This window comes from Frieseomelitta varia, unplaced genomic scaffold (genome assembly GCF_011392965.1).
Source record: "Frieseomelitta varia isolate USP_RPSP 00005682 unplaced genomic scaffold, Fvar_1.2 scaffold_912, whole genome shotgun sequence".
Lineage (NCBI taxonomy): Eukaryota > Metazoa > Arthropoda > Insecta > Hymenoptera > Apidae > Frieseomelitta > Frieseomelitta varia.
In genome coordinates, this window is record NW_025110715.1 from 821,208 (window position 1) to 843,933 (window position 22,726).

The window sequence follows — 22,726 nt, forward strand, 5'->3', positions numbered from 1 at the left end:
TTTTTTAAGGGAAAATAAAATGAATGCATCAAATATTGGAAATAGAGGGAAATTTCAATGGTGAAATAAGTGGCTCCTTTTTGCAAGGACGGAACTGGGACGCGCATGAAATCGATGCATAATTATTTTACAGTTGATTAAAATGGAACGCATAACGAATTTAAAGTGACGTAAAGGTTGACGACGCGCATAACTGGGTTAAAGTATCGCGCGTCAGTTTCCAACAGTTAACAACATGATTAGACGTGTGTAACTAAATCGTATTTAATTATTTTAATCGCGAGAGATGAGAATTAAAATCACACCGTGAACAGCGAGCGAGCCACGAAAAGTCAATGTTACAAACCATTTATTATCTATATTATCTAAAAAATAAAATAAGAACATTTCAACTGTGCGTACAAAAAGTATTCGTACTACATTGTCGTTGTATAGTCAATTATATCGCCAACGGGGGATCGTCGTGAGACAAATCTAACGGTCTAACGATTATAACGTCTAGACTACGAATTTTTGTACATTTACGGAAGATCCAAAAATACAAAAAAAAATTCACGTAACACGCAAAAATGTATAAAATATCAAAAATAGAGTGTTTATTGTAATATTTAATAGCGGAAACACATGTGTATATATATATATATATATACATACTAGGTTGATAAAAGTTTGAAATTACGATCTATCAATATCGTATTCAACTCCACTGACAGTTCATACGAGCGGATACGACCGAGAGGTTTTCAAATTTTATTCCTTTCGTTCTTTCACCAGCTACCCGTTCGTTACCAATGACCGTGGCCAGTGTGGATTCCACCGAAACCAGTCCCGTGGGTAGTAATTTTGCCAGAGGGGCCAGCGATTACCACAGAGCCGGCATGGGGGCCGGATACAGCGGCGCTTCCGGAATGTGGACCAGAAAGGACAGCGCCATGGGACGCTGGACCAGCGAGAATCGCACCATGCGATGCTGGTCCGGCAATTACCACTCCGTGACTACCGTGTCCTGCGTATCCAGCGTATCCGGGATATCCGGCGTAACCGTAGGCTGGACTGGCGTATCCTAGACCTAAAAGTCGAGACGTTTCGTAAGGAACAGGTAAATATTCAATATTTATAACATACTAATTTCTTAATGGTGGTAATGGTTATAGACCTTCGAAAGCGATGTTTGTTCACGTCACTCGCGAGATCATACGATGTACCATTTCTGTGCTTTCTGTTCTCTAAATTTGCAATGAAATTTAACTGTAGTAATTCGGAGAAATTATCTCTTTCAAAAATTTCTTTCAAAAATTTCTATCATGATTTGTGTTAATTGGAGTTGAAAAGATAATTGATATTCAATTCGTCGTATATGAATATACAAAGTACAGAAATACAGAAAACGAAAGGTATAGTATAATATATTTATCTGTTTCGTATGTTAATCAAGTACAGTGTTTCGAGATAAAGGGATTAATGTCAAGTGAGTCAAAGTTATTTATTACGTTTAATCGAGTACGGGCTATTCTTACTTATTCTATTTTAATTTGAATTTGAATCGTGGATTTTTATGTATCTTTTTTTACATAATAGAGAAATGCAAAATTATACAAAATGAGAATAAAGTACCAGTTTGCAAAAAATTTTTAAATGGTCATTAAAATATTAATCCACGATTAAAGCACGCAGATCTGAAGTTGAATCGTTCCATCAAAGTCCGCAAAATGAAATACGCAAAATTTAACATATATTGTAATATATCATATACAATTTAATTATATTACGTAAATATTCGCCCAATACGATTAAAGGGAAAGTGATCTAGAAAATCTGAAAAAAAATTAATTAATAGCAATATGAAATGATACAGTCACTCACCGACTCCACCGTCGTAGGGACCACCATAACCCTCCACGTGAGCTGGTCCAGCGACAGAAGCAGTAACAACGGCAGAGCCAGCAACAGCACCGGAGACATGAACCGGTCCAGCGATGGATCCAGAAAGCTTAGCTGGTCCTATGGAAGGAGCAGCCACCACAGTTGCTCCGAGATGAGGTCCAGCAACACTGGTTGGACCTAGAGCTGGTCCAGCGAGCGCCACACCGTGGCTGTATCCGAGATGACCTCCGTAATGTCCACCATGGTATCCACCGTAAATGGCTTCCCGGCGCAGTCGTGGTGCAGCTGCCACGAAGGCGAACAAAGTTCCCAGAATCAACTGGATATTCCAAAATTAATCGTAAGTTATCTCCAAATTTATACATTTATAAATTAGTGAACGATTTTGTTTAGCTGTTGGTATTGGTGTCAAAGCAGGAAAGTTAGTTCTACGTTCAATTTCTCATATCCACGCTATGAAACTTGAAGAAGTTCTTGAATAATCTTACTAGAATATTGATTTTTAATCAAACGTTAGTCTAAACTGCAAAAGTTTCCCGAAGTGGAGCACGTGGATATATAGCGTAGGTTTACTTCAATTCTGAAATTAATAAAGATTCGATGTTTAAAATTTGACGCTGTTGTGAACACGCGAGACGTAGAGTGTAATTAAATTTAATCCAGTTGAATTTGCACTAGAATATATTTGGTAAATTTGAATTTTTGAATTATTGTATCAAGAGTTTTATTTTGAGTTGCAATAGCTTTCGAAATAACACGCGCAGAATATAGAGTATGATCAAATTTAATCTACTTAAATTTTCAAATTATTCTATTTAGATCTTTCACCTTTAACCAGATTTTGAACGTTCACGAAGCGTTCAAATGTAATTGTTTCATTTAAGTTTCTTGGATCTCTCCAGTTACTTGAAATTCCCAAATTATTCAATCGAAATCTAACCTGCGAAATCCAATTTAAATGTGATTTCGAACTACAAAACTTTTGAAATTGAGAACGTCAGATAGAAAATACAGCCAAGTCTAGTGAAAGTTTCAAATTATTCCATTACGATCCGATTTTCAAAGTCAAACGTAACTTCCTTTGACAAGCTTCTAAGACAAAACACGCAGATACATTTAAACTAGGCGTTCAACTGAAATTTAAAATCTCTTCCATCCTCGCTGAAACTTCACCGTTTCTAAACATTATCAATAGCCTATCTTCGATCGTTGATAATTTCGAACCGCGACTAGCCACGACTGTACAAAATGCACGTTCACCAAACTTGAGTGAGATCGAACTTCTCTGGCGGTCCCACGCGGTGAGAAATCCATCCACTGTTCCGATATTCCGACGTTCCGCGGAATACTTACGAAGGCCTTCATCTTGCCGACCGACCGATTGCTGAGTGTGCCCACGGACGACTTGGTCGGACTTTATATACCACTCTAGGATCCCGACCGCGCCCCTGGTTGATCCCTTCAAATCATATCCGTTGATGGTGCAGCCACAGCCATTGTGCAAGAAGGTCAGCATCCGGCACACCCACCCTCAGGATGCTGGAGACCCTTGACTGACCTTCGACGATCATTCATTGTGAAACGATCGCTTCCACTGCGGGAAGCAGATTTTCTCTTCTCTTCTATTTGTATCGTTGTTTGGCTCTCGTCAGCGAATCAACGTGTCACCACAATTTAAACGATCTGAACTTAGGAATATATTCAACGCGAATAATATTATTAGGAAATATATTTAACGCGAATAATATTAGAAAACGAATATACGCAATATTATAAAGTTATGATTAAACATTAATTTAAATTAATGTAATGTAGTTATATAATTATTATAAGGTTTAATTTAAATTAAATCTTATAATACTATTTGTCGGGGGTGAAAATCTGAAAATATCAGAAACGTATTAATGATTAAATGAATATAAAATAAACTACGATATATGTACAATATATATTATACATTAATAATATATGTACAATATCCTAATAATATATGTACGGGATCCTAGAGTGGTAATATATGTACAATATATATTATACATTAATAATAATGTGTTAAAGTACGTGCATTACATTTTGATACATGTGTACGATAAAAATTGTACGGATTGAATCATGTAAATGTTAATTAAATGTGTATCTAATCCTTAGCTAGAATTGTTGGACTTTTGGAGCCATAGCAATTAAAACTTTTATATTATTTGACTTTAGAATTCTTTACTTGATTTAACGTTACAGTTTCTCTCGTATGAATTCCTATTTTTTTTTGAATATTTTAATATTTGCGTGTTATTACCGGGATAGAATGATATGGTTATCAACAATAATATTACACTCGAATATTGAGATATTTAAAAAATATTAAATAAGATTCACACAAAGAGAGGAAAAGTAGAAGTTCACATTACTGATTAATATCAAATGTAAAATGAAATCAAATGCCTAAAATTTTAGTGAAAGGACAATTCGTTTACAACTCAGTACCATTTAACTCTGGTTCTTTGTGTCATTTTCGATCTACTTGTATTTCTCTAAAAACTGAAAAGAATCTCAGGTTTCTCAACAAAATGTGAAAGAATACTTGTTGAACGTCCGAATCGTCCGAATTCTAACATCTTAAAAAATAATGAAACCTTATCTGCTAAATTGAAAGACAGATATACAAAAAATTCGAGGATCGCAGCAGAGTTTGAGGATTGAATACAAGCGAAACAGAAACTCTCTACTCTATTCGAAACGACGTAATTTATCTGTCGACTAACCTTAGTATAACCGCAACCTTAATAGGCGAAAACACTCGGTGAATGAAGATCGATTCACCGATCGAGTCACGACTCGACTCGAAAATCGATCGCCGCGTAGAATGTAAAATAGATTTGTCGTCTTCCCGTCACGATCCCTTTTTACGGCGCGGAACTTCGGACTAACTAGAAGGGTTAGGTTTGGGTTAGGTTTCTCAAACGGAACTTTTGGTATTCGTTCGGTGTGACCCCCTTTGTGTCGAGGGCGAACTTCGATCGTTCTTCGTTGCGCGTTGCAATGGGATCAGGCATTCCGTGAGAACCTTTCGTCTTCGTGAATCTCGCGTCGGTTCGATCGTTCGTTCGACTGGCAAAGCGAGCTCGTTTCATTAAACGCCCGAGCCTGGAACGAATCGAGCTCGGTTTCGAAGAAAAAGGAAAACTCATTCGTTTCCTTCAACGCGGATGAAGTTTCGTGGAAGATGAAAGTGTGTCTCCTTCGTTGGAGAGATAAATGGCCACGTTCGACATCGACGCCACGTTCGGGGAACAAAGGGATCGATTAGGCGGATACGAAAGCGTTGTAATTAGCGTAATTTGCGATTTCTTCAGCGATAAATGGAGGGGGGGGGGGAGGGCGGGGAGGCGAATAACAGGTAACCGTTGCCGAGCAGGCGTGATCTTCAACCTACGGTATAATTGGCCTGAATGTTTCAAGCGCACCGACGATTATCGACTTATTGCGTCAATTAGTCTTTTCCTTTTCGCGTGTCCACTACCAGCTTCATAAATTAGGAAATAATACGAAACTTGCGAAAGGGTTCTATTTATCTCTGACTTCGCATCGAATTCTTCGAATCTCCTCGAATCCTTCGATTAATTTGTGGAATTTGCCGATTAACCCGTAATCCCCGAAAATAAGAAAAATGTTGGGCAGTTTGTTAAGTCAATCAGTCTCTCTTGTTTTGCATCTTTATGTCACATTTACGATGTGAATTAAGTAACAAACTGCTTCGAATTTTTCTTATTAATTCGTCGTATCCTCGATCGGAAAACAATGGATTGTTTTTTAATCAGTTTGTCTCTGGTTTTACATCGTGTTTGCAAGTTCCAACAGTAAATAACATACAGCTTACGAATGATTTTATTCTATTTACCAATAGAATGTGAAGCTTGATATATTCATTTAGAGAAATTTCGAAATACGTGTGAGAACCTCCGAGATACTCTTTTAATTATTTTCATAAACGTTCGTAGAATGAAATTGAAAATTTCTTTTCGAATTCCTTTAAAGTTCATCGACTAAATCTCTCGCCGATCTTTTCCAATTTTCTAACTCTATAGTAATTCCCCAGTCAGACAATTATAGTCGATTGATCTCTCATTTACCATCATACCATCAATCCTACGTACTGAAAAATGAAGAAACAACATTCTACTTACGAAAGATTCTGTCATATTCAACAGAATTAAATCGCCTACTCAAATTCTTCGAGCAACTCACAGATCACTCTTTACTATTGATCACAGACACGTAGACAATCTCTCCTAATCGCATGTTTCCCAGTCGAAAAATTACAGACAGCCAATCGCGCCAATTAGTCCCGCAGATCCTACAGCGTGAATTAAGAGATAATGTGCAACGTGGAAAAGATTTAAAAAAAAAAAAACGCATGAAAAATTAATTTCTATTAAAAATGATCATAATTACATTTACAACGAACAAAGCTGGCCAGAACAGGGTTCGTTCGTTGATCGTTGATTGCACAAGTCTTTGGTTAAGAAATGTCCCGAAGTCACGAGGCAGCGCGCCACTTGCAGAAGATTTTGTCACGTTGAATCATCTCTTCGGGGGTTCCTCGAATAATTTGCGTGTAATTGTTCGATCGAACTCTCGATCTCTCTTTCTCTCTTCTAATCGTACGAAAAACGGTGGGCGATTAGCCGCGTCATCCTCGCCGGATGAGGCAACCGATCGGCAACAAGTCGAGGCTCCATTCCACGGGTGGGAAAGAGTCACGTTCTCAGGGATTAATACGGTTTCCTCGCGGACGCCTGCACAGACGATGCTTACGGAGCGTGAGCGTGTCGAAGCGAACGTGACCTTTATGACTCGTGATGGTCGCGGAGAAAGATGCGATCTTCGCTGCTCCAATTATCGCGCGCCGATCGATACACCGTGATTTTGTGATTCACCTCGGAATTGGTCCACGCTTCGTGCACCCGCAGACCGCGATGTTTCGGTGCATCGCTACATAACCGATGGCCGCTTCACGATGTTTCCGCGGGCAACCCGTGTGAACCGGCTCCTCTGTTCGTCGTTGTCCTAAGACTCGTTGAGTATGCGGGTGAAGCAATATCAGTCATTGGGTTCTTAAAACATTGCTACGCGAATATTAAAGTACTCTTCAACACGTGAAAAATTGATTCTGTCCGTTCGATAATTTTAATTTCGTTGCAGAGTGGAGTGATTAATTAATATTGATTTTTTTCTTCGACTGACGACTTTGTTAGTCTTCGCGTTCGCTCCATTGTTATATAGAAGGTTCGTAGAGAAAACTCGTCAATTATTCTTTATAACGTTTACAGTTTCTCACGAATGTATTCGAACAAATTTAAGATTCGGTTAAATTTGATACAAATCGAAAGGAACTGCAAGATACTTGATACAGATGTGCTATGTTCGAATCATTTTTAACACCAAATCAATTTGTAATTTTTCGTAAAAATATTCAATATTTAGCAGTATTTTTAAATACGTGTGAATGAACATTTGTGTTATTCATTACTTAATTAATATAATTAATTATAATCTAATTAATGTTCCAACTATTCTTACACACAAATATTCCACAATACTCTAAATATTCCAAAAAGAATATATTGTAATATAAATATAGTATAATTTATACAAAATTATAAAATTTTCATTTCTCTGATACGAGTTTTATATTTAATCGTTAATCTTAGTTTTTTCAATATTTATTACATGTTCAAAGTGGCTCATTCATGGGACATTTTACTAAATATGCTTGCAACGAATATATCTTGTGGTTCCTACATACAGTCCTCATACTTCTATATCACATAACGTTAGAATTCTTCTTTGGTAAGTGTTCGAATACTTCACCACTGGTGTGACTAATTTAATTATCACGGAACTCTGTACCTCGAACGATCTGTTCGGCACGATCTCTTCGTACACCCAGCCATCTAAATTGAAATCAGAAACTTCCCTAAATTACCACCACTCTAGTTCTACGTTTATTAAACCGAGGTAACCTTTAAACGCGCCACTCCGCCATAAATATTCTCTTTGTGTTCGAGCAAGCATCTCGTGAATTCTCACGCTATCCGAATCATTTGAATATTTATATTTGTCGTCGCTGTTGAAAAAAACACACTACCTATATATTCTACTATAGATTCTACGCTGTGGAAGGCACGTAATTGATCTGGATATTCGACACAGGGACGATTCGCGTGGCGTGGCACTTGAAATTTGTAGCCGCGCGAAGCGATCGAGGAGGAACGGCCGGGATTGTGAGCGATCAATGCTAATGGTGAGACTGACATTTGCAGTCATTGTCTGCGCCACGATGCGGACGCAATGCATCGAGATTCTTATGAGAGCAGAACAGCCTACCAGCGGCCGATTCTCGCGTCGTTCTTGCTCCATGTAGCTACGTGTCCGAATCGTTTCCAATTTGGGATCATTCCACATCAAAGTGAGATCGCAACCGGCACGCGAAAGGTTATCCAGTGGCAATCGAATAAAGTTCTCGTGTTTTACACAGCTTTGTTCTTCGTAACAGCGGTTCGATTCTGAAAGTCTCTCTGCGAAATAAGAGGATCATTAGCAAACCTTGGATAAGAAAGAATCGTTTGACAGAATCATTCAAAGAAATTGGAGCATATTTATGACACTACGATGAATCATTATTCAATCATTAATGAATTAATCTACAAAGAAATTGACCTGATAAAAATGAAAATGTAAAGGAACAAAGACTCGTTTTATGAAATTGGGCCAAATCATTCATCCGCCGAGGAAATTGATCAATGATGTTATAAGAATTTAATTCCAGTTCGATCGAATACTGGACACACTAGAGACGTAAGAAGCAACGTGGAAATCGGGGTTTTCGTTCGATGAGGCTGTCAGAGGCTTAATGACGAAATGACCTTGGCCGCAAAACCCAGGCTCGCGAGTCTCGAATAAGCAGATTCTTCTTGGGAACTAGTGTAGGAATCGCACACCCCCGAGAGTGAAAGGACCACGCCTGATCGTGCTCGACGATTCGCGCTACGTCAGCGTCTTCGTTTCTATCCGGTTGGCGGGAATTATGAAACTTTTGTAACTCCCCTGTTGACTCGACAGTGTTTTTCTTTCGAAAGTGTTTCATTTTCACTATTCACTATTTTAAATTGCGCAATCATGTTAATTATTTTATAATGCAATTGAAAAGTCCAGCGCAAAATCGTCTCTCAGATACTATACGCTCCATACTCTAAATTTTTGTAGTATGTAAAATGTCGCGTCACAGTTTCGAAAATTACACAGACAAATTCTTGAAACATTCGGGTATTTTGTTACACAGTAATAAATTGATATACAAATTAAAGTCAGGACACGGATATGTTAATTATACGTGTATACATATATCTTTGACGCAGTGTTCGAAACCATAACTTCTAATATTATTCGATAAATCGCAGTAAATTCCTCATAACTAAATCGTAGATTTAGCTACTATTTCTAAACTATCCAAATTTCTACATAGTATAATCTCTAAGAGACGATTCGAGAATATTAATTGCTTTGATCCAATTTCCATGCAAAAAAACAACTGGCTAGGATTGTCTGTTTAATGCATTCGAGTATTAATTATTCTCATCTTTCGACGTAACCCTTCTTCAAAAATCTTCTTCTTCTTCTGTTTCTTCTTTCTATAAAACATGGTATACGTCACGTGTTCGCGTTCAAGATAGTTATGGCCAATCGATGAAAAGATACTTGCCGGCATCCGGAGGAAAAGCGAGTAGAAAGGATCGACGAGAGAAGATCAAGCAGGTCAGTCGCTCAGGTTATGCCTTCTTCACCGAATCGTCCGACTTTTTCATTCGTCGGAGTAGATCTCGATTGAACTCCGCGGGTTAGCACGCATCCAATGGCTTTTATTTTATTCACGGTCAACTGCAGGCCACTGGAGTCTCGCCGTGGCCGCTCGTGAACCTGGAAGAGATTTAAAGCCTTTTTCAGCCGCGGTTAAAGCCGTATTTGTGGCCAAATCGACCACCGAAAAGTCCGAGCCTCTCCGAATATGATGGGTCAGCACTGGGTCGATCAACTTGAATGCCTGCTCGATCTAGATCGACCCTCGATCCCTGGGAGCGAGCGTCTCCTAAGTTCTTTTCAAATCGTTTCTTACGACGTTTCTCCGTCTCTCAGGCGTGTATTCTAACCGCGATGGAAACGTCGAGTGATCGCGTTTCTCGTGGATTTACGTGACTGCGACAGAAAGGAGACTGGTGCGTTGAATTTTAATACATGGACGAGTCGCGTCGGGTATATGCGGTGATGGCCTGTTTTTAAGTTTAGCGGTTTGTAGTCGTATCAGTGGTGAATTTTAATTTTTCACACGCACACGTTACGTGCCTCGTATGTCGATTTAATAAAATTTCATTAACACTTTAATGAGAAACGACTGAAACGTCATAATTGTATTGGTGAAATTTGAAACTAAACTGGAAATTTCATGTAAAAGTGTATGGAAGTATCGTGAATCATACATTCAAAATTAATGGTAATGCAACATTAAACATACGTTTAAAATAAAAGCGAAGAATCAATGTACAGCATAAATGATCATTTCAAGCAATTTTGAGAGTAATCAGTAATTAACAATATGTTTAATTATTTTTGTCACGTTTGTGAAACATACGCTATATTTTTAGATTTTGTATCAACTTTGATCAATATAATCACCGTAGTTGAATTTCACTATAGTGTTAATGAAATTTCAAAACGTTTTATATGACACACACGAGAGAGACATGTTCGTAAAAATTTCCTACAAACGTTCGAATACTTTCGCTAGCAACGGTATGGGATTTTCATCGATTTCAATGTCAAAGTCTACATCAAACACGATGTTAAGTCGACGAGTTTCGCATCGATTTCGCGAGACTGTCTTCCTTCATCCTCTCGAAATGCTGTTTGCAGTATCCTCGTTGATAGGATATTGTTTTGCAAAGTGAATCTCGTCCTTTTGTGTCACTTAATGATTCTTGTATAGTTCGCGAAAAGGGACGTCCAGTTTTCTCTGTAATCATCGACAAACCAATTACTATCTTTGCCAAGTATCGTAGCGTTCTAAAGACGATCGTCAATGTTTAAAGTTACCTCTTTCACCGCTGGTCTATTTTCGGCACGATTCAATGCGCTTTCAAAGTCCTCGTGATCGTTTTTTTGGCTCTCGGAGTCTCGAATTCTTTTTTTTATAAAAATTGCGAGCTGGAATATGTAATTAAATTATTATGTGCGTTGCTGTATTAAAATTCGTTTAATACATTAGTTACACACGTTATGTGAACGTCCATGCAATCCATATTTAATAATTTCTATTCTTGTGTCTACTACTTTTCAATGAAGTATTATTTCAAACTTTACATTTAAAATTCATAGTAATTTATCAAATTTTTATAGTTGTTAAAATGTACAAAAATTTTTAAACATTAAATATTATTATTATTATTACTATTAAATACAAAAATTAATTCACTACTCTGACGAACATTAAAATAAAGAATTTTAAATAAAAATCTGTAAAATTTTAAACTAACTGTTTGTACTGTTCTATTATATTGTCAGAAAAATATTATCAAAGGAAAAGTAGTAACATCAAAGCAAAAGAAGAGAATAAAACTATGTTTCAATATGTGTGTTAACTATAATATGAGTACCTCTGTTAGATCAAGAATCTGAAGTTTCGAAGTTGTCAGTTTGGTAACAACCACGGAAGAATCTGAAGCGTACGGCTCGTAATCCGAACTAGGGACATCAGACGAAGATTAGGACCGTAAAATTCCCATCTATTCGCGATGTCTATTATTCACGGCTGTCGTCACGTTATTAAATCATCATTACGTTGACACTGTCCATTCTTACATCACGTTCGACGAAGTTGTTCCACGCGAATCGATTTAAGTGCAATCAACGACAACTCGGGTGTTTCGCTTCGAAAGTGAATCGCCAGAAACCTACTGATATGTAAAAAACAATGTATAAAATAGTCAAGATCGAGCGCTGCTCGTGACATTAAACAGACGAAACAAATTCCTATTTAATTACATTCAGCAAAGATAGAAAATTTACACTCACACGAATTCGTAGAAATACAGAATTGCATTCATAATTTTGAAATTTATTGCATTTGTACATGGATATGAATATCTCTAGATTTTTAACAACATTTACGTATGTATTTCATGTGAAATATAAAGCGTTTTGAAATATTGAAACAAATCTTAAAACCTGCAGAACGATACTTAATAGAAATATACATTTCGCAGGCATTAGAGAAACATTTGAATAGCCAATTATCCAACTATATCGATTCAATGGAAATGTGTTACTTAATCACGCTTAAGACGATTATTCATGCTGTTAATTAATTTCAATGAATATCTTGTATATTAATGCACTGCATGCTGATTCGCATCAGTCTTTTATCGCCTATTACCAGTTTCCAACGGCCAATTTTATTCATCAACGACGAATTTAAAACACACGGATTGATTCCAAATCCAATCCCGCTGCAATGTTAATGACGTTTCGAAATATTTCGTAAAACACGTATAAAAGTCTTTTCATAACAGCTGCGTACGAATACCACCCGTGGTTCAATATGCACAGTATATGCTGGCGAATGAAAATTTTGTTGACGGTACACGCGACGTCATTAACGCGTATACGGGCAATTTCGACTCGGACGTGGAACTTTCTAACGAGTGGACGGCTCTTGACAAATCTGTCATTAGCAAACCGGAGTCGAACGATCGGCAAGCAACAGGCGGTCGATTCGGAATTTAGTGTTTCGTTAGAGTCGGCTTCCTTAAACGATTCGACGGAAACGAGGAAAGTGGAGAGAAGAAAAAAAAAAGAAAAAAAAAAAAAAGAAACAGAGAGGAATTAGCTTCTGCTCGTGTCTTCGTCGAGTGTGTTGGTATCTAGCGAGTTAAAGAGGTTGGATCGTTGGACTGAACGGTTCGTCTTACCTTATTTGGACCCCACGGCTCTCTTCGCGGCTATTCATTCTCAGATCATTCCTCTCTTCGGCTGGTGTTTATGCATTTCTCTCCGAAGATCCGCGTGGAATCACTTAAATGGAATTTTTCACGAATTAAAGAACGCGAACGTCGTTCAATTAAACGCTTGGTCTTACCTTTCTTGATACCAGCCCAGTTTCTCAACACCAATTAAAATCTTCTTCTCGTTATCGGTTCTGTACACATTTATACAACTGCGTTCAATTGCAGACGGCGATTCGATTTCGGTAGAAACTCAACTCGGGATCTAACTTCGGGATTCGTTTCTCTTCAGTGTTTTGAATTAATTTCGTTCTTTGTTACAGTGGTACAGTGTACTCTACTGTTGAATAGTTCCAAACAGATACACTATGATAAATAATAAACTTCTAAACGAAAGTGTTAGATTTCCAAATGGAAATGTTGAATTTGATTAATTTGTTATGGGAATTATATTTGAAAGGATGGAAGCATGATTCAGGGGGTGGCAAAAGGGGGAGGAGGGGGAGAGGGATGATCTAAACGAAATAATCAAGAGTGAGTTTTAAATACTGATGCTTTATTTTATATAAAGTATTGTATAAATGTATAAACGCTATAAATATGTGGTATCTATCTATGGTGGTGGTGGGGTGCTAGTCGTGATCGCAAAGAAAGGGTATGACGAGGGCGGGCGGGGTCGGGGGCCGGCAGCGGCGCGCCATCTATTTACATTCATTCACTCACGGGAAGGGCTGACCTACCATAATCTACCGGTCTCTCTCTTTCACTAACATATAACACGATTATATAATATATGTGTAGTGTGTGTATATATACGAGTACACATATAGGCAATGGTGTGTGTGTGCGCGCGTGTGGCAATGTGTTCATATATATATATATACGCGAAGGAAGTAGTAGTAATAGTATGTATACATGTATATATATATATAAAGAGAAAACATATATGCGCATGGACGAGTAATGTAATAATAATATGTATGCTTGAGTGCGGCAGTGAGTATAACAACTTGTGAGACCGGCGCGGCCGATCGTTGGTGCGATCGTTGGTGCACGGCTCATCGGAAGAAAGACAAAGAGAGAGAGAGGGAGAGAAAAAAAACACAGAGAGAGAGAGAGAGAGAGAGAGAGAAAAAAAGACAGAGTGTGGTAAATATATGTGTGAAGAGCGGCGGCCTTACAGATGGTGGTAGAGAGAGAGAGAGAAAGAGAAAAAAAAAAAGAAATACAAAAAGAGTACTGCCGGAGCAACGGTGGGTGTTCAGAAAACAGAACAGAACCCAGTTGGTCCAACGACGAAGCGCCAAAGCTTATCCACTTGCTGGGTCCATGGCGGAGCAGCCGGGTTCAACGTGCTTGCGTTGACTCTGGGCTTCTGGCGCGGTTGGTTCAGGTGGTTCGTCAACTGGAAAGCTTGGACGCGGCTTCGATGCGTAGCCGATCGTACGACACAGGCTCGTCGTGTGGAACGCGACCCGATATGATAGTGACGACGGTCGCGGCGTAACCGTGGCTGGCAATCACAGTTTCTCGTTCGACTTCCTCCGTCGCGGTACGCGATGAGTGTTGATGAAACGAACGAAATTGACTAAATTTTACCCGTGCCTCGTCTGGACGATGGGGGACGAGTCGCGTGATCGGCGAGAAGGTAACGAGACGAGACGAGACGAGACGAGAACCGCAGGTCACGAACGGCCTGGTCCACGGTCTGTGTATGCGTGTGTGTTTCACTTTTCTTCTTTGCGTTTCCCTCTTTGTCGAGATCTGAACCCGTGATCGTCCCGACGGCGCCAGGAGGCCGGCGTGCTGGGCTTTCGACTCGCGCTTTTCGCACCGTGTCTCGATATATACCGACTGGACTTGTGTGATTAGAATATATTCTGACTATATACCGACTACACCACTAACGCCGGCGCTATGACCATGTTCCTAGATTGGACGAAGCTTTGGGAAGAAGACGTTGAGCGCGTTTGAGGATCGTTTGAGACCGGTAAGTGACTGTGGTGGGTTTGCCGCCGTCGCCGAGCCGAGATCGCTGGGGCCTTAGAACGTCTAGTACTTGCCGAGTGCGGCGGGGATGATAGCTCCGTGAGAGCCGAGTCCAGCGTGGATGGCGCCAGACGGTCCGTTGATCACAGCAACACCACCGTCGTGTCCGCCGAGGCCAGCGCCGAGTCCGGCACCACCACCCACAACAGCGATGGCACCTGCAAATTACCAAACGTGTCGGTTAAACGATTCAATTTCCAACTCCATCGTCGCGTGTCTATCGTTGTTGTTATTGACGTTGTTATTATTGTTTGACTATTTGACCGGAATACAGACCAGCGCCACCGAGAGCGAGTCCAGCACCACCGAGAGCACTTGGCGCACCAGCGGCAGCAGAGCCAGAGCTACCGTCGTCACCGTTGATGTTGCCACTGCCAGCGTAGAAGTTCACACCTCCCGAGGATGGTCCTACCAAGTTGGCAGTACCCTGAGACGGTCCAACGAGGGTGGAGGTACCAGCTGAAGCACCCACGGAGGTGAATGGACCAGTGGCAGGTCCAACGAGACCAGCTGGGCCGGTACGAGGTCCACCGACGTTCTTGGCACCTTCTTGGGGTCCTACGAGGTCAGATGGTCCGCTCTGTGGTCCAACGTTAGCCCTGGGTCCTTCGGCGGGTCCAATGTCAGCCCTGCCTCCGATCACGCCTGCATCAGACAGAAACAGAACAAAAGTGTGAATGATTCTGGGTGAACGACCGTCCCTCGTCCATCGAGGTAAATCTCGAGATTATCTCGAGGCGACTCCTCGTCGCGCATCAGCTAGTTACGCACCACCAGAGACAATCTGTTGAATTCCAGCAGCGCCAGCCGCCGCCGCAGATCCAGCAGCGTAGCTGACACCGAGAGATGATGATCCCAAGCTGGACGCTCCCTCTTGCAAAGATCTCGCGCTACCGGCACCCGCTGCAAGTCCACCGGAGAGACTAGCACCTCCACCGGCTGCCAGGGCAAGACCATGACCACCGGCTGCCAGACCAAGACCATGACCACCGGCAAGAGCATAGCCAGGTCCATGTGCGATTCCGGCGCGGGCCGTCGCCACTGCCAGACAGGCGAACACAACCTGCGAGCACGGGTCAGTTCCGGTTAGTTTTCTTACTGGTCGCGCGACTAATGTGATTTTTCTTTTCTTTTTTTTTTTGTTTCTTTCCAACGCGATCGCGTTCGTTTCGTTACGGTTACGTGTCCGAGAGTACACACCGTAACTTCGTGAAAGGTACGCGCGCGCGGTAATACCCGCGCGAGTGAAATCCAGCAAGGGAAAAGGAACGTAAACGAACGAGGACGAGGCTATCTCGAGCGTCTCTTTACGGAAGCAAACGCGTTCCGTTCGACCATCGCCGCGACTTTAGATTCCCATTGACTTGGCACCGATTACCACGAACCACCGTTGTAACATAACCGCGGCTTTCACTTTCGATACTCGGTACACGGTTGTAGATTGGCGCGCGCGCGAGCACTCGTCGTTTCACTGCATCGGGAAACGATCGCTCGTACCTGGGAAAACGTTGTCCCTCGACTGCGATCCCCTTTAAAGCGTGAAAGCAACGATGCGACCGGTTGTCGCCTCGTTTAATATCAAAGTCCGAGGCAACGATCGCTGGGTGGAAGTCGATCGTGAAAATTTCGCAACGATTCCGAGACGCGTGCCGAATGATCCACGAAGCTTCTCTATCGTTCGCGTTCGATCGAATCCTTTTGTCGCGATTGAAATCTTCGTTGAAGATTTTGAAAAACGTTCTTTTAGGATATGTAATGATAAATCCTTCTTTTATAGAATGTTCGGAATATTGTCAAGTGCAAGAGGAAGTTACACTATTGTCCAGTTATTATTATTATTGGTATCGTTAATTTATGGATATTCTATCGCGAAGTATCGAGTTTCTTCTTGCTTGTTCCCTCTCAATTGTAAAAAGAAGATAGGCCTGTTCGCGTCTCGTGCAATCGCGTGTTCTTCTAACGCAATTCGTGATTAGCGGACGATCAACGTCCTCTGAAATTCGCGCCAACACAGACCTGCTGCTCGTTTCTAAAAGGAACGATTCCGAGTCAACGCGAGCCGATTGCTTCCCCCAGGCGATTTTTCCTTCCATTGCTAGAAACGACCGGTTTCGAGCCGAGGAGAAAATCGAACGAAACAAAACTGGGAGGCGAATCGAAAACTAGTTCGAGATTCGGTTAACCCGAGCATTGAAAGTCTAGTCTCTTTCTTTAGAGTTATTCGTGGATTAATGATTTGAAACGTCTTGGAATATTCTTATGTAATCTTCAAACAAATTGTCGAACAACTTTGACATTCAAAGGCTCAAGCTGTTCAATCAACCTTAACACAATCGACTTTCTCACAGCCCTCTTTTGTATTTATAAACCATTCTAAACTTCCAAAAAAAACACGTTTAACGGTCGAACAAAGAGAAGAAAATTTGAACTGTTATTTCCAGTCCATCTCGAACGTTTTAACTCAGTCAAAATCGTCTGAACACAGGCAGTCAGCCTACTCTCGTCTACTTTCCTCGAACAACCAGATGATTGTCCATAGTTACCTGTAGTTATCCAACGTGAACGCGCGAAGACGGATGAAAAGGGGAAGGTGTTTCGCGCGCGTGACGGAAGACGGAAAATCGGTCGGGCGACGCGTCACGCCCAACCTGTCTCGAATGTTGCACTTAGAGGAGCGCGTTGTCGAGCCCTGCCATCATGCATATCTAACTGCCTCGCCGTGAGACTTTCACATCCCGTGTTTACGTGGAACCGTGGCAATCCGCGAACGCGGCGGAGAATCGAACGCGACGCGCGCGGATTTCGAAACCGCGCCGATCGTTCGCGACATCGCGTCGTCTCGAACGTTCGACGACTCGACCGCGATCTGAGAAACGAAACGAAACGAAACGACGTCTACGATCGAGCTGATTTGGATTTCGCTTTCAGGTCGAACGACCGGAGGCGAGTCGAGAGGAAAATTGGCGAGCCGAGAGCGAGGACAAACTAGGCGTTCGTGAATGAAGATGCGCCGGGAATAGAACCGGTCCGCGTACCGTTCAACAGGCTGAATGACGATGATACTATTACAACCGGTTCCGCGGTCAGCGTACCGTGCAACAGAAACCCGTTGCCGCATGAATGGAACGACGTAAGAAGGGCAAAGTCGATTCGTGCGTTCTGACACCGCGCGAAGCGGAGAGGATGAAACGATTTGCCAGAGGTTCGAGCCGTGACATTGAACATCGTGGAGGGCACGGTGCCAACGGAGTTTGTGTCAACGGCGAGGAAGCTCTCGGGACTTCGAGTTTCTATGGGTTTCGGGCTGAGATTAGCAATTAGAGCTATTTACGTACCGCAACCGGTGTCACGTTATGGGAGAACACGCGAGAGTCTCCCAAGACTAGTCGATCGAAAGGCAAAAATCTACGTGCAAACTACGGGCAATGCGTTCTTTAAACACTCTACAACGTGCCGAACGTGAGACCGATCGAGCTGTCTCAGCGAAAAATTCGCCGTTCAACCGGATGAAAGTGACGCGAGGACGGAAGACACGAGTTCCGAAATATTCTACAGTTCGAGAACAACAACCTCGCGGCTGGATACCTCGGATTAATCGATCGTTACACCCCGCGAAAATTCACCAACCCCGTGGTGGATACTCACAAAGGCCTTCATGTTTGGTGTGTGTATGGTGGGCTAGTAGTCCGGTGAATGACTGACTTGGGCCGGGCCGGCGGGCCTTATATACGCCTAACTCTACTCTGGCTACGCTCCACAATCACCATCCTTTCGAAAGCAACGCGCTCCACACCACCCTCCCCCCAGAAAAACTATAATCCACGTCGTACCAGCGGCCGGCAATAGACCAGATGTAGTCCCACCAGCCAGCTTGGGTTTAGGGGGCAGGCAGGGGGAGATGGCCCCCTCCTCCCTCTACCCCTCGCCTACACGCCGATACACAAGTTGCCGGTTGTAGGTTGTTTGCGGGTATTCCACGGCTTCGTCCATGTTCTAACGGGCCGTTAGAGAGCAAAAGCCTCCTACTCCACCCGCCCCACCATCTTGGCCTACACGCTCGTAGGCATCCACACGCCAGGCCACACCAAGTGCAACACCAGGCACCACCCGGGTTACCTGGTCACCTACGATATCCAACTCTCTCGTGTCCAGGCGTGGTGCACGACGACGTTTTATATACCAGAGAGCCAACAGTCGGCTAACGAAACCAATCGAGATCTGGTACTCGACGAGACGCTTCTTTCGCGAGAATTGGATGAGTCTTGCTCTTCTAGGTCGAATATCTAGGAGGAATAGGAATGATTCGATAGGAAGGACGATAATGGTAATGGTAATGACGGTTATTTCGGGCGATGTCTAAATGCCGTGCTGTGTTACGTAACTGGTTATACTGACTGCGGATATTTATGCAGATTTTTGTGCAACGAAGGAAAGAAAGCGGCAGTTTGAAATTGATGTTTGGTTACATGATGCGTGTGATGTTATGAATTCTTGGAGCAGAAGTTTGGAGCTTCTCCCTTTGCGAGAAATGTTACAATGTACAATTAAAGTATTAATACCCTGGTAATGTAAATAAAAGAACACTAACTCTGCTCCAAAATTTTATGTTAAATGTTTCTTTATCGACATTAACGCTAATAACATATGTGTATATACCAATTAGGTAATTTTAAATTGATTTGTTCATCGGAAATAGTAACGACAAGAAATTTTCGCACGATGTAACCACAAAATAATATTAAGAAGAAAGTTTCCAACGAGAACATTATTTGTAACGATAAATTGTACATCTTCTAAATTGTACATTTCGTATCACACTGATAACAATGCTCTATTTCATTATTCTCATTAATATAATTTTGTGAAACGTTTTGCAAAGATATCATACATTTTCTTACCGCTTGTCTGTTAAGCTTTCTTTCATTCAGTTACATAAACATCGATCAGCTGATCTCCAAGTTATAACGCAAGCATTTCTTATTATCGTAATTCGAACGAACCACAAGCTAGGAACGTGCTCTGGAAAGCGAGCAGACATCCCGTTAACATAGTCGCAGGAAGTTTCGATTGCAAAAGATCGCGCAGATTTAGCCCTGAAACGCGTGCAATTTCTCACGATCTCTTGTTCAAAGTAAAAGCACCATGTTCTCACTTGGAGGATCCTCTCGAATCGATTGAGGAGACATTTCGCGAGAACGATTGTCCTTCATCACTTTCGAGCACTCGAGTGACTGTTAAGCAGAAAATTTTTATCATTTGTTAGATAGATAGATGGAGAACCAAAGAGAAAATACCGAAGAGATGGAAGAAAGTGGAAAAAGAAAACTGTAACGAATCTGAGAATAATGATGTGTCGATTAAAAGTTACGTTTGTGGAAAAGAGAAACCTATCTTCATTTAAAAGTCTTAGGATATTTTATATTTTTAATGTTTTTTTTTCATGTTTCATATATTTTATGATATAATTGAGAAAAAATTTTTTTTCAATTAAGAAAATTTTATTTTTAATTTCTTAATATCCAGAACTTATTGCAGTATTGTAAAATTCGCCAATGACACATGAATTTTAACATATTTAATAGCACAACAAAGTAATTTAATAATACTTTATGCAACAAAGAAATATCTTATCGAAAATTATATATATTAAATAATGATATATTTAATTACTCTTAAAATATTGTTAAAATTCTATTCGAACTCAAATTATTATTATTATTACATGCATTTAATAATAATGTGCACTCATTATTATTATTATATGCATATAATGTATTATTAATATATTATCGTTAACATGTTACTTCACGGATAACTTTTTGTACAAAGTATCATTAAATTTTTCCAATTTCAAAGTCTCGAGATTTTTGAACAGAGGTGCAGTTAGGATGACGAACGTAAAAACGCTCTAAATAATTGGAGTTACGGGACGTTGAATGGCCTTAAGAAACTTGGATTCTTTTCCAAATAGATTGCCAGCCTCCGTCGCTTGTTAGTTATTACATCAACCTCCTAATTTCAGCCGCCATGACGCATAATGCCGGCATCTGGAAATAAGATCGAGCCCGTGAGGGGTCGTGCTATTATGCCTGCTGATTTTGAATCATGCCAATGGCCCGTTTTAAAAAAACTCCGCGACCGAGAAATCCAACCACGATAATTTAAGCGTTCCGTTAACATGAAATACTCCATTCTCTCGGGAAACGAAAATTGCGAGTTCGTTGCACTCGCAAACGCGTGACTCTATAAATTAGTCTGTCTGATTTTAAAGGAAGCACGTTCGCACACTGACGATTTTTATGCAATTTTCGTGTGTCGAAAGTAGTTGAACTGGAGGTTCAACAAATTAATTAAACGGGAATTAAATTAATTAAACCTGGTAAATGTTATAATAAGATTGTCAGTGTCTATGCATTTATAGAGAATTTGCAGAGAAATTATATAAAATATCCGCTACGTCAACATGTTCGAAAGCAAAATGTATTTCACATCCCTAAAGTCACGTTCGTAGGAATATGAATTTCTACAAACTTCTGATATTTTAGATGCGGTCACTTCGTTATACTTTATTTATTGACGCGGTAAGAACCTAAATCAAATACTAAATATCATAATGTGAAACGCCTGAAAATCTCCAGTCTATTAATTTCTTTTTTCATCCATTCCAGGCCAGAAATTTATTCCAATATTTACGAAGTAATTGCTTTCCTTATATTGATTGCTTCGCATCAACGAGTGACAGTGGAGATCCATCGATACGGGCTGTTATAGCGAGAGATGTATCGGCATTCGTTTAATTATAGGGTGAAATTCATCTCGTTAAAATGGCTCGTTATCGGCGCGCACGGTTTTCATGCAGTTCGTAACGATGTTCGTCTGGATCATCCGGTGGCACTGCATCGATCCCGTGTTTCAGTGTCCTCCCGAACAAAGAGAACGCTCCGACGTAGCTCTAGCTTCCATCTAGGAATTCACCGCGATATATTTACAAAGATAACATTATGCCGCTCTTTTCGCTGGTCTAATTTACATAATTGCGCAACCGTTGTTCAGCGATCCCCGGCAACAGTTTACCGAAGAAAAATCGCTTGTCCCTACCAGCGCTGATAAAACGCGATCACGATGAAACGGTGTTTCGACTTTCGTCGTATCGCGAATCATCGTGCATTTTTATCGTCGGTAAGCTTGAAATATTGGAGCATGTTGAAACTTTAAAAGAGATTTCCGACACTCGAGTCAGGAAGTTTCAGTTTTCTAAAGTCATTCATTTATTTATTTTTTTAATTGGAGGGACAGTTTTGAAGGTGAAATTTTTAATTATCGTGGGTATAAGATGAAACGAGTAAAAGAACATAGATAAGGGATAAGGGGTAAATTATATTATGTCTCTTAAATTAGAGGTAATGGGACTAAAGCGAAATGGAAGGAAAGCTCTAATTTGTCATTAAAAAAGTTTATAGACGAGTTCTTGCGTAGTAGTTGCAATTTATATTTAATTTAATACCGAACTTATAAATTAGAAATAAAATCCTTGTTCCCAGCGTTGGAAGAATTACGTAAATTTTCAAATAAAATAATACTCGAGCGAAATTATATCGACACGCGATACACCTACATCATTAGTTTGAAATTGAATGGGACTTGTGGCAATGGAAATTTATACCCACGGTATAAATTCACATTCTTTAGCGATAAAAATTAAATTAAATTAACGCAGGCGTCAAATAAGTGTATTTTTACGA

At 40.7% G+C, this 22,726-nt stretch overlaps 2 protein-coding genes and 1 long non-coding RNA gene across 3 annotated transcripts; 1 reads left to right on the forward strand and 2 right to left on the reverse strand.

The window, feature by feature from the left end:
• Nucleotides 1-600: 600 nt before the first annotated feature.
• LOC122537504 (cuticle protein 65-like) lies at nt 601-3,588 on the reverse strand. Its single transcript, XM_043670711.1, has 3 exons — nt 3,238-3,588; nt 1,864-2,203; nt 601-1,069 (listed from the first exon to the last, which is right to left on the reverse strand). The coding sequence occupies exons 1-3, from the start codon at nt 3,247-3,249 to the stop codon at nt 786-788; spliced, it is 636 nt and encodes a 211-aa protein (XP_043526646.1). The 5' UTR covers nt 3,250-3,588; the 3' UTR covers nt 601-785.
• Nucleotides 3,589-14,665: 11,077 nt separating this feature from the next.
• LOC122537503 (glycine-rich cell wall structural protein 1-like) lies at nt 14,666-18,736 on the reverse strand. Its single transcript, XM_043670710.1, has 4 exons — nt 18,630-18,736; nt 15,756-16,047; nt 15,261-15,629; nt 14,666-15,142 (listed from the first exon to the last, which is right to left on the reverse strand). Exons 1-4 carry the CDS (start codon nt 18,639-18,641, stop codon nt 14,988-14,990), a joined length of 828 nt encoding a protein of 275 aa, XP_043526645.1. The 5' UTR covers nt 18,642-18,736; the 3' UTR covers nt 14,666-14,987.
• Nucleotides 18,737-18,831: 95 nt separating this feature from the next.
• Nucleotides 18,832-20,364, forward strand: LOC122537506. The gene is made up of 2 exons (XR_006308632.1): nt 18,832-19,314; nt 19,397-20,364. It is a non-coding gene; the product is annotated as an uncharacterized LOC122537506 (long non-coding RNA).
• Nucleotides 20,365-22,726: the final 2,362 nt, after the last annotated feature.